General features: G+C 37.6%; 1 protein-coding gene across 14 annotated transcripts in view; it reads right to left on the reverse strand.

Annotated features, from left to right (window-relative positions):
* PPP4R1 (protein phosphatase 4 regulatory subunit 1) overlaps positions 1-12,830 on the reverse strand; it is a 73,036-nt gene that overhangs the window by 39,023 nt on the left and 21,183 nt on the right. For 6 of the 14 annotated variants that reach the window (XM_077975255.1, XM_028837972.2, XM_077975251.1 and 3 more), the window contains 4 exons: positions 10,576-10,660; positions 9,240-9,346; positions 3,836-3,978; positions 3,196-3,342 (listed from right to left, as the gene is read on the reverse strand). In XM_077975255.1, coding sequence (XP_077831381.1) covers positions 3,196-3,342; positions 3,836-3,978; positions 9,240-9,346; positions 10,576-10,634 — 456 coding nt within the window. In that variant the 5' untranslated portion in view covers positions 10,635-10,660. Of the gene's footprint in view, positions 1-3,195; positions 3,343-3,835; positions 3,979-9,239; positions 9,347-10,575; positions 10,712-12,173; positions 12,288-12,830 lie in introns of those variants that run through there. The other 8 variants (XM_077975247.1, XM_028837974.2, XM_028837970.2 and 5 more) reach the window with 4 other exon arrangements.

The following is a 12,830-nucleotide window of genomic DNA, read 5'->3' on the forward strand; positions in this document are numbered from 1 at the left end:
CTGGTAATTTTAAAAGCAAAACAAACAAAAATCTACATTTTCCCAATTAAAAAAATTAGTGACTGTTCAAGGGGAAAATTATCCCCAGGAAAGATCTAGATTTAGCATATCTGTATTGCTAAGAAAATAATTCAGTCCTTGCCTTGAAAAGCACCCAGTGAACTAAAGGTCATACATATCAGAACCATGTTCTGGTTTTGCAAAGCTTCAGTTCCAGGGAAAGCATGGACACAGTTCTGATATAGGCATGTTTCAGTTAAAAGCAGACAAAGTGAGGATTAACTTTATTTGAAAACTGGCCCTCTATTTAGATACATTGCTCCCACAGTTAACACAGAAAGAAATGGGATAGCCTGTCGTCATTTAACAATTCTATCAATTGCTAGACTGTACAAACAGGACAAAATAAAGAAGTAAAAGAGATACATAAAGATTGTAAAGAGAGAAAATTCTCTCTATTCAAATATGACATGGTTGTCTATATAGAAAATCAGAAGGAATCTACAAAGAAGCCACCAGAATAAATAAGTATGTTTAGGAAGGTTGTAGGCTATAAATTAGACTACAAAAATCTATTCTATTTCTACAAATTAGCAATGAACTGGAAAATTTAAAAACAGTATCATTCACAGAAGTACTTTTAAAAAAATATGAAGTTGAATGAAATATACTCAAGAACTTTCTGCTGAAAACTATAAAAGATTAAAGATACAAATCAAAGACCTAAATAAATAGATCTACTGTGTTCAGAGACTGTAAAACTGGCAATTCTCTCCAAATTGATCTACAGATTCAACACTATCCCCATGAAAATCCCATCATCATCAGAACTGGAGACAAGGCCTACATCTCCTAAATCCCAAAGTCAGTTTTGTTTTTTGAATAAGCATCTCTATGCTCTAGTTAACAATTCAAAGTTATGCTGTATATCACTGATGGAGCATAACTAAATTTATTTAAAAGTGAATTATTTTATTAAAAAATTAGTTTTTATTAAGAAATAATTATAACTTCTCTATCAAGATAGAGAAAATATGGAAGCCAAGGAATATAAAACATGACCAAAAAACAAACACAACTGTAAGAGAATCATGAGATTCCTACTACCACTGGATATAGTTTTTAAATTTTTTATTATAATGTTTTACTAATTTCACATTGCATCGAGAATGATAATACAGCAAGTTAAACGGCTCAATATAAAACAAAAATTAGGCCAAGACGAAAACTGACTTCCTTCATTGAAAAAATCTTCAAGTAAAAAAAGAAATAGTGATGTTTTGAAACTAGGAAGAAGCGGTGGTTATAGAACTTTGTGAACATATTAAATGCCACTAACACTTTAAAATGATTTTATGTCATGTAAGTTTCACTTCAATAAAAACATTACTGAAAAAGTAAATTTATTATTAACTGGTAACTGAGTATCTAAAAATAATAGATTCAAGAAATTCTTCAAGGGAAAGAGACTAGAAAGATCATCTAATTCATCCCACTAATGATAATCCAGAAGCACTACATATAGTGTAATTTTTTAAAAATATCAACAAAGATGTAACCATATTATTTTAGGTTTAAGGAGTGAACTCTTACTATCCAAATAGATTTGAATAAATTTACCATCAGAATTACTACTATCAGAACTCAGGAACCACAGATGTGAATCACAACAGATACTACTCCATTCTAATTCATGCCCTCTCATGGCCTTCAAGTAATCAGAATATTTGCAAACTAAGTAAAAAAAACCCAGAATCTTCCTATTACATTTGACTTTATGATGTGCATAATGGCTTAACAATCTGTATATTCTTCTGATAACCATCAATGATGTCCTATTTCCCGGGAAATGTACTTGCCTGACCATCCTTCCCACAAAGACCGTACCTGTCAGAGCAGGAGCCAAGTATTATTTTATTTCCACTGTGCTGACAGTGCCTAGAAAAGTGCTCAATACCTGCTGAAGGGGTTCAAGTGTTTCTTCGTTCAATACAGGGTTTTTAAAATTTTAACTGCACTGATAAAATAACCATTTCAGTTTTCCATTTTGACATAATAATTTACAATTATTTATTGTTTTCTTATTGTTTGCAGAAGGTACATTTTCCTTTGTAAGCATTTATGTCCCTTTCTAGCCCTGATTATATTTCAAATTTAATGATTTGTGGCAACTTTAACAGAAAAATGTTAAACAAGGTAAAGCAGCCTTTTCTTTTTTTTTTGAGACGGAGTGTCGCTCTGTCACCCAGGCTGGAGTGCAGTGGCCGCATCTCAGCTCACTGCAAGCTCTGCCTCCCGGGTCTACGCCATTCTCCTGCCTCAGCCTCCCGAGTAGCTGGGACTACAGGCGCCCGCCACCTCACCCGGCTAGTTTTTTTTGTATTTTTTAGTAGAGAGGGGGTTTCACCGTATTAGCCAGGCTGGTCTCGATCTCCTGACCTTGTGATCCGCCCGTCTCGGCCTCCCAAAGTGCTGGGATTACAGGCTTGAGCCACCGCGCCCGGCCCTTTTTTTTTTTTTTTTTTTTAGACAGAGTCTTGTTCTGTCAACCAGGCTGGAATGCAGTGGAATGATCTCCGCTCACTGTAACCTCTGCCTCCCAGGTTCAAATAATTCTCGTGCCTCTGCCTCCAGAGTAGCTGGGATTACAGGCATGTGCCGCTACACCCGGCTAATTTTTTTTGTATTTTTAGTAGAGATGGGGTTTTGCCATGTTGGCCAGGCTGATCTCAAACCCCTGGTCTCAAGTGATCCTACCACTTTGGCCTCCCAAAGTGCTGGGATTACAGGAGTCAGCCACTGCACCCAGCCCAGCCTAATTTTTTTTTTTCCTTGAGGCAGAGTCTTGCTCTGTCACCCAGGCTGGAGTGCAGTGGCCTGATCTTGGCTTACTACAACCTCCACCTCCTCCCAGGTTCAAATGATTCTCCTGCCTCAGTCTCCCAAGTAACAGGGACTACAAGTGCACACCACCATGCCTGGCTAATTTTTGTATTTTTTTAGTAGAGCCAGGTGTCACCATGTTGCCCAGGCTGGTCTCAAACTCCTGATCTCAAGTGATCCACTCACCTCAGCCTCCCAAAGTGCTGGGATTATTAAAGGCATGAGCCACCGCGCCCGACCCCAGCCTAACTTTTAATAAGCACCTCTTATCAGCCACATTTTGCATAAACGGAAAAATGCCATTTGACTTACAGCCACAGCTTCTGTTTTCACGTCATCATTGCTATCTGGGGCTGTCAGCTCTATGAGGACAGGGCACACTTTGGTCTCCACATCAAATCGTTCAATGAGCTCCTGCTCCAGCAGAGCCAACAAAGCTGCCTGACTTGTTTTCCTCACCTAGGAGAAAAATAACAACACAGACAAAGTACATATGCGACACAACAAAATTCTACCACTTGACTTTTAAAACAAAGATTTCTCACCTCAAAGGGACCCATAACTGGCAAAACTCTGCAAATAAATGTTTGTGTTTATTTTCTTCAACTATTACAAAGACTACAGAACTTGGTAGATTGTGTTGTAACAGAGGAAGTGGACAGAGCCATCCTGGTAAAAGGTGCCTCACAAAGTAACAAACATTTTGAGGGACCCCTAGGAGGTTACCAAGTGACAGTGCAGTTACTAGGCATTGTCTATAATGGCATTAAAGGGATCTACTAGATTTGTCAGACTCTAAACACACCTTGTCTAAGATAAATGTTCATTTTTGAAAAACAGTAACCGAGTTAAAGAGGAAAAAAACATTCCAAAGAGAACACTTAGGCTAGGCTATTCTCCATATATTACACTACGCAAATTTCTTTTAAGAACATATAAATGGTACTCTTACCTGATTATTCTGATCTGCAAGATATCTAACCACAATAGGTAGCAAGAATTTGGAAAAAGCGTATGGTATTGAAGGCCGGTTTTCTTGACAAAACAGTGCGATGTGAGGCACCTGTTCCATCAGCTCCGCTCTCACAGTTGGTTCTATTGAGATAACAGCAATGTGAGCAAACATGTTCTCCTGCAGCAACAAAACCTTTATCTGGACTTGAGGATACTTAGGAAGGCTTTGGATTTTCATCTTCAAAATATAAAGGACTTGGGACAACATCCTTTAATTCTGCAATCCTTTTCAGAATCATACACAGATCAATCCCATGAGTGAAAGGAGGACCTTATCTTCACCCCAAGCTTCTGTTGTTCACAGTATGCACTGAGTATCTAACCATTTCTTAACAATAAATTTATTCATCACCTACACTGTGCCACACTGTGCGAGGGGTTAAATATCCTATCTGATATTTACATCAATACTGTGATACATACATAGTATTATCGATAAATTCCACTATTTAAGAACCTACTAGGACAAGTCATAAAAACTAGCTCCTAATCTCAACTTAGTCAATAAATGAAAGATACATAATTAGACTTAACTAAGACTAAAAATGGGTAAATGAAAATTAAAGGTGACAAGTATTTTTTAAAAACCTGAAAAGACCCAAGTGCATATGGCAAATTTAAATGTGAGAAATATGGCATTTCAAATCTCTGGGCTTCAAAAAGATGAAATGTCTAAGAAGCAGCAGTAGGAAAATCAGCTAGTTAGCACAGAACGGAAGTACCTACTGCACATCATACATAAAGATCAAAAGTACTAAAAGATAATATTAAATGTTCAATCTTGAGATGGGAAGACAAAACCCAAAAATCAACCATAAGACCAACTAATTTTACTTTATAAAAACTTTATTATAGGCTGGGTGTGCCTATAATCCCAGCACTTTGAGAGGCCGAGGCGGGCAGATCACTTGAGGTCAGGAGTTCGAGACCAGTCTGGCCAACATGGTGAATCCCGTCTCTACTAAAAATACAAAAATTAGCCAGGGGTGGTGGCACATGCCTCTAATCCCAGCTATTCCAGAGGCTGAGACAGTAGAATCACTTGAACCCGGGAGGTGGAGGTTGCAGTGAGCCAAGATAGCGCCACTGCACTCCACTCTGGGCGACAGAGCAAGACTCTGTCTCAAAAACAAACAAATGAAAAAACTTTATTATAGATAACAGATACCATATTCAGTTAAAAGGGAAAACAGCCTGGGAGCATATTCATGTATAACAGAGTATTAGGAAGTCAACTACACAAAGAACACACTGTTCAAATAAATAATAAGAAAGACAATAACGATACAAGTAGGCAATTCATAGAAGACATGCAAGTGACTGAAATACAGACAGACATGATGGATTATCAGTAACAAGTCACTGTATTGGACCTAACTAGAACTTTGGTGCCCATTATCATTATGCATTATTAAAATTACATTAAATACGTATGAATGTGTCTACTAGGATTTCAGATCTCAACAGAGAAATTGACAGAGCTTTAAATAGAAAATATGGTATTTTACAAAGTTCAGAATCTTATCAACAAACCAATATCTGGAATTTCTATTATACTGTTGTACCACGTGAAGTTGGCCAGATATGAACAAAATAGAGTGTTTCTGTTTTGAAGAAAAAAAGTAAACATACAGGCCTCTGCTATTCTCACGGATCCTGAATTTTCTAAGTTAACACTGACAATTGCTTATATTTTTGAAGCAAAAGAAGGACACAAGTTATGGTTTCAGTTAAAAATGAAATAAGCAACTTTTCTTTCCTCAAAGCCCTGCTTAGGCAAATAGACTAATGGGGCGGGGGGGGGGGGAAGCCCAGAAACAGACACATGCATGTATAGACAACTGATTTATTACAAGGTGAACTGGGAAAGATGGCCTTCTCAATAAAGGGTATTGTGTCAACTGGCTCCTCATATTAAAAAAAAAAAAAAAAAGAAACTTGTCCTCCACTTCATATCATGCACATGAACAAATTCCAGGTGGAATACAGATCTGAATGTCAAGGCAAAAAACAATAAGGCTTCTCTGTGTTAGAGAATACAGGAAAAGATATTTATTATGACTTTGAGATTGGAGAAAATCTCTAAGAAGACAAAAGCAGCACAACCCATAAAGGAAAAGCACTTCTCTTCTTTAAGAAGCATCACTATGAGCGCAAACACAAGGCACAGAGTGAAAAAGATATCTTCAATACACATCAACAACATAGGGCTCATATGCAGAATGAATTCGTGTAAATCTGTAAGAAAATGACTGCCAATTTTTTAAAGGGGGAAGAGACTTAGACATTTCAAAAAAGAAGCCGGGCATGGTGGCTCATGTCTGTAATCCCGGCACTTTGGGAGGCTGAGTTGGGTGGATCACGTGAGGTCAGAAATTCAAGACCAGCCTGGCCAACATGGAGAAATCCCATCTCTACTAAAAATACAAAGATTAGGTGGGCGTGGTAGTGCATGCCTATAATCCCAGCCACTCAAGAAGCTGAGGCAGAAGAATCACTTGAACCCAGGAGGAAGAGGTTGTAGTGAGTCCAGGTCGTGCCACCGCATTCCAGCCTGGATGACAGAGTGAGACTCCATCTCAAAAAAAAAAAAAAAAAAAAAAAAAAAGGATACCCAAATAGCCAGTAAGTATATAACCAGGTATGAACTTCACTGGCTATTGAGGAAATGTAAATTACAACCAAAATGAGAAACCACTACACATCCATCCATTCCAGGGGAAAATAATAAAAGCAGTTGGTAAATTTTGGGGAATAAAAAAATCAAGATAAAAGCTAATGAAAGGTAAGGCAGAAGACTGAAAGGTTCTCAGCTGCTTATTTGTCTAAACAAAGGATACATATTTCATTCACTTCAGAGCTATATTATTCAATAGTCTTTATCTTACCCAGATATCACAATAAGCCCAGTCCTACAAATTAGAAACCTCAGGGTGAAATCCTCTCTCTTCCTCACTCTATCCGGAGGTTAGCCTTGGAATCCCTCCCAGCACTTCAATTTCTATCCAACAATTCATCCTTATAACAATTAACTGGCTGGTCACGGTGGCTCATGCCTGTAATCTCAGCACTTTGGGAGGTTGAGGCAGGTGGATTACTTGAGGTTAGAGAAGTTCCAGACCATCCTGGCCAACATGGTGAAACCCCTTCTCTACTAAAAATACAAAAATTAACTGGGTGTAGTGGTGCATGCCTGTAATCCCAGTTACTCGGGAGGCTGAGGCAGGAGAATTGCTTGAACCTGGGAGGCAGGGGTGGTTGCAGTGAGTGGAGATCACGCCACTCTGCTCTAGCTTGGGCGACAGAGCAAGACTCTGTCTCAAAAACAAAAACACCCAATTAATTGGTATAGTCTTCCAATTAGTCTTCTTGTCACCCATCTTTTTCACCATATCAGTTCATACTGCTACACCACACTGTTCTAAATCACAAAACAGGTAAAGTCATCAGCATGGTTTGTTATAAACCTTTACAATCTAGCCCTCACCTACCTTATTTAACAGCCTAATTTTTCTAACCTGGAAACTCAGCAGGTTAGTCTCATTGTCAGGTTGGCCTCATTGCTGACCAAACGGGCCACCTTCTTGAACTCCTCTGTCTTTTCCTCTCCTGGGTGCGCCCTTTCCCCTCTCTATACCTCATGATTCTATCAGATCCAACGTAAACGTCACTAACCTTCTGAAGCCTGCCCCGATCCTTCCCACTGTAATGTACTGTTTATACGTTGGCTGCATTCACTAAACTGTTAATTTGACGACAGAAATCCTTGTTCACCTTAATGACTGCTCTAGCATTTAATCTAGAACCTGGTATAGAGTAGGTACTGTTTGATGTATACTGAATGAATAGAATTATGTCAATAGAGACATTTACTATGAACTTACCAATGTGAGAACATATTTTAAAATACACACACACACCCCCACACACTTACCAAAAAAAACTCTAGAGCTGGTAAACAGATAAAGGAAAACACAAATCCATCCTTAAAATATCTGTCTTTACTAAGGAATATAACCATAATAGGCTTAACAGTGCCATGAATTTACATGAAATTGTTATTTAACTTAAATCAAATTTAAAAAATAAGTAAAAATTATACTTGATGAGACCCCTCCTAAAACCATTTTAGAGCAAGCATATACATAAGCAATTATGTACACAAAGGTAGACTATTGCTCAGTTAAGCCTATAAATGTTGTACCCACCCTGTAAGAATATTAGGAACATTTAAGGCTTATGTAAACATTTAACATATTCCCATTAAAATGAACTGTTCATCAAAAGATGAGTTTGTCTAAAAATTAAAAGATGGGGCTTGCTGAGATGCCAAAAAGTCTGTCAGAGATGGAAAATATACTTTAATAAAGATAACAGATTTAAGGAAAAAAGTTTTAGAATTTATTTTTGGATTGTTTCTAAAATCAAGTATAAAAATATGCTTAGTATTACCTTAAAATAGTTTCATGTGTTAAGTATTAAGTATATTTTACTACAACAAAAGACATATTTGTAAAAACTCTAACATCACCATTTTCTAAGCTTCAAATCAAGTTTACCTCTTTCTTAAGCAGACTTTCTCATTTTCACTTTGGAGATAAACCAGGTGTAGTTTTACAAATGGTTAATCAACATTTTTTGAAAGTGAGAAACCACACAGAAAGCAAGCTTTCTATATTTGCCTAAAACAATTTATAGGCCGGGCGCGGTGGCTCAAGCCTGTAATCCCAGCACTTTGGGAGGCCGAAACGGGCGGATCACGAGGTCAGGAGTTCGAGACCATCCTGGCTAACACGGTGAAACCCCGTCTCTACTAAAAAATACAAAAAACTAGCCGGGCGAGGTGGCGGGCGCCTGTAGTCCCGGCTACTCGGGAGGCTGAGGCAGGAGAATGGCGTAAAAACCCGGGAGGCAGAGCTTGCAGTGAGCTGAGATCCGGCCACTGCACTCCAGCCTGGGCGACACAGCGAGACTCCGTCTCAAAAAAAAAAAAAAAAAAAAAAAACAATTTATAGCTTCCTCCATCTCTTTTAATGTATTCAAAATTATTCTAGATATTATTAATCCTAAAATATTAATATACATGATGCAAAACAATATTTTTAGACTTGTTTTGATGAGAAATTTCTAAAATTAAACTAAATGAGACTACTGTAAAATGTCCAGGTCTCAGTAACACATTTTACTTTTGTTGTCATGGATGGCTTTGATAATTACTTAGGAAAGATTTTAAAGCCATCTCATATCACATTAATTTTTTCATTAGTTTTTAGAAACACAAATTTGGTCAAAGAAACCTTTCTAGAACAGAGTAAATTCACTTTCTCCACATGAACATATACCTGAATCATCGGCCAATCTGCTAATTCTTTCCAAAACAGCGATACAATCTCTTTCATCATCGCAGACTTCCCTCAAGGTATCCAGCAAACTCCGGGCCACCATTTGTCTACACAGAAAAACAAGATTACGTATGTTCAATGGCATCAACAGCTAATATCCAGAATTTTATTTTTTTGAGACAGGGCCTCATTCCTGTTGCCCAGGCTGGAGTGTAATGGTGCAACCACGGCTAACTGCAGCACTGACTTCCCTGGCTCAGGTAATCCTCCCACCTCAGCCTCCTGAGTAGCTGAGACTACAGGCGTGCACCACCACACCTGGCTAATTTTTAAATATCTTTAGTAGAGATGGGGTTTCACCATGTTGCCCAGGCTGCTCTCGAACTCCCGTGCTCAAGCAATCCACCTGCCTTGGCCTCCCAAAGTGCTGGGATTACAGGCATGAGTCACTGCGCCTGGCCGGTATCTAGAATTTTAAAAGACAAAATCTACACATTTTTTAAGAAATTTTTTTCAGGCCAGGCGCGGTGGCTCAAGCCTGTAATCCCAGCACTGGGCGACACAGCGAGACTCCGTCTCAAAAAAAAAAAAAAAAAAAAAAGAAATTTTTTTCTTATTACATTATTAAAACATATATTAGGTCTATAATTTTCTAAGTGGCAAATGGCAGTATTGATTTTATTTTAACAAGATGAGACTGAATATTTACAACATTTTTTTAAATCTTTATCTAACTGATTGGGCAAAAAGTCACCAAAAATTCATTTCAGTTGTCTTTCAATTATTATAATGAAAAAACACATTCATTATACAAAATGCTATCCTTACATATTTTTAACAGTATGAGTTTTGCATAGCCATACCCAAAAAATCTGAACAGACTTTTTGATTTCCCAGAAAAGTGTGATGTAAGTGGTCTGGGATCGTGGCCGGACAAACACAATGCAGCAGGAAGAGTGCTGGCTCTTGGTCACTGCCATGTGACCCAATGACCTTGAGCATCACCTGTCACACAGCAGGTATACAACATCATGTGTTGAAGGAATAACGTACTTTCCAATAAGCAATTTATATCAATACCAAAATTATGTCCAGTGGCAGGAAAGCAATGGTAATTAATGGTAATTTTTTTGCAAAGAAAGCATGTTGTATGCTTACTAGGATCAAAGAATAAACAAGTACAAAACTGCTCATGCTATGATTACGAATAAAACTTGGTGACTCAGATTGTGCCTGTTAATAATACCTCCTTTAAAATGGATACTTTCATTTTCCCTACTGAGGTTAGTAAAACCACCCTTCCACTTCCACTTTAACAAAAAGAATATGCACATACCTGTTAAATACGTTCTCACTTGCAGCATACTTGTCCAATCTCCCCAGGGGCGTCAACATTTCATCTTGTGAGACAAAGTCCAGGGCTGAAGGTATAATAATCACATCAGACTCTGAGCTGTAGTCATCCACACCAACTATCAGAGATATCAGAAATACTCCTTATAACACTTTGAAACTAAAATGTACCCCTTGCCTGTCTGAAGCAGTAAAAATCTGTTTCTGGAATGGTACAAAAAAAAAAATCATAAGAGACTCTCAGAATCAATCCAGAAGCCACAAATAACTAAAAGATACCTCCCTTTCCTTTTCCTACAGATATGTTCTACTTGGCTCTATAATGACAAAGTTCTACTTGGCTCTAAAGCACAAGGGTCAGAGGCTACAGAAACTCAGTATGCAGGAAACAGTGATCAGAGTCTTGAGAACATGTTCAATCAAGACACTAACAACTTGTGAATAGACACACAAAAAGTCTAGCACCGATATAGTTAATCCTGCAATGTAGAAGATAAAGCTAATGAAACTGGTATCTAACTTCACTTAATAGAGGAAAGCTAAAAACACTAGTATATTTATATTCATTAAACAAATATTTATTAAATACATTTGTGCCAAGTACTAGGGTAGTTGCTGGGGAGACAATAATGAAAATACTAATGTTTCTGCTTTCAAAGAGCTAATATTCTACATAAAACAATCTACTTTAAAATGATAATTGTAATAAAAGTATGTATTAATACAAACTAGAAGGCCAGACACCCATTCAAGCTGCAGGAGAAGGAAGAAAAGACCAAGAAAGAATGGCTAAAAACCAACCAAAAGATAATTATTTCAAAGGAACCAAGCAATGAGTGAAGGTATGATTAAACAGCATCTACTACCAAAGGAGTCAAGGAAGAACTGAAAGGTGCCCACTGAATTGGGTACTTTTGTGCCATGCTGTATGACAAGGGCGATTTTCCATCGTATGAAAGCTGAGAGGCCAAACCTGACTGAAGAGGTAGAGGAAAATATAAGAAAGTGAAGACAAGGAATACAAAATATACTTTCCAGAATTGTGGTTGTGAAATAGTAAACTGGATTAGATTACTAGCCAGGGCATTCAAGCAAAATAAAGATTATTTATTTTGTTTTGTTCCTAATGTTTAAAAGAAGACAAAGATTTGCACATGGTTATATAATGAAAGTAAATAGTCAACAAATAAACATAAATTGAAGTTTTAGCAATAAGAAAATATTACTGATGGAAACACCATGAGGTTGGAAAGGATGGGATCCAGAGCTAAATAAGAACTCTTCAACTGCTACAGTTCAGGGCCTTTCTCAAGGCCCTAAGAGTTTTCCAAGAAATTTTCTTATTATTTCCTGGCACTTCCTATTCTATCCCCTGCATTACTTGATTTACTTTCTCAACAGTGCCTGTCAACATCTGGTAATATTAGTTGTTTTACTTATTGTCTGTCTCTCTAGAGTAAGTTATTGGCTCCATGAGGACAGGAATTTTTATCCCATACACTGCTTCATCTCCAGGATATTTCCAGGCACAAAGTAAGCATTTAAGTATTTTTGAAACAAAAAAATCTGTTCATCACTCACCATGAGATTCTGTCTTTGCTCCTTTAGCTCTTTTCTTAGGAGAGAAAAAGAAAACCACCTAAGAAACTCCTCCCAAATGTTGCTATATGAGTGACCGAAAAGATTCATCATTTCCTAATGAAATGTTATTGCTATTAGGGCATTTTAAAATGCTGGTTTTTAAATTAAATGTGTATATACCATGGGACCATCTTACAGAACTGACTACTTTAAACAGATAACATCGTTTTTACTCCCAATAGAACATTATCAAAAAGGGACCACAAAACACAGCACAGTCCCTTTTGTTAAAAACAAAACAACTTCTGTATTTAAAGAACACTTAAACATGGTCTTCCACTTTTGAAAAGGATGGATTAACAAGAACCAACTTAACCCTCACACCTTAAATGGTAAATAAATAAATAAATAAAATGACAGAGCCAGGTATGCCGACAGTGTCTGTAGTCCCAGCTACTTAGGAGGCTGAAGCAGGAGGATTGCTTGAGCACAGGAGGTCGACGCTGTAGTGTGCTATAACTGCATCTGTGAATAGCCACTGCACTCTAGCCCCTGAGAAACACAGTGAGACCCCCATCTCTTAAAAAAAAAAGATAAAACATATGAAGTCATGGTATCAGACACTGACAAAAGACAGTACTGGACAGTGATCTCTGA

The sequence above is a fragment of the Macaca mulatta genome, chromosome 18 (assembly GCF_049350105.2).
Source record: "Macaca mulatta isolate MMU2019108-1 chromosome 18, T2T-MMU8v2.0, whole genome shotgun sequence".
Taxonomy (NCBI): Eukaryota; Metazoa; Chordata; class Mammalia; order Primates; family Cercopithecidae; genus Macaca; species Macaca mulatta.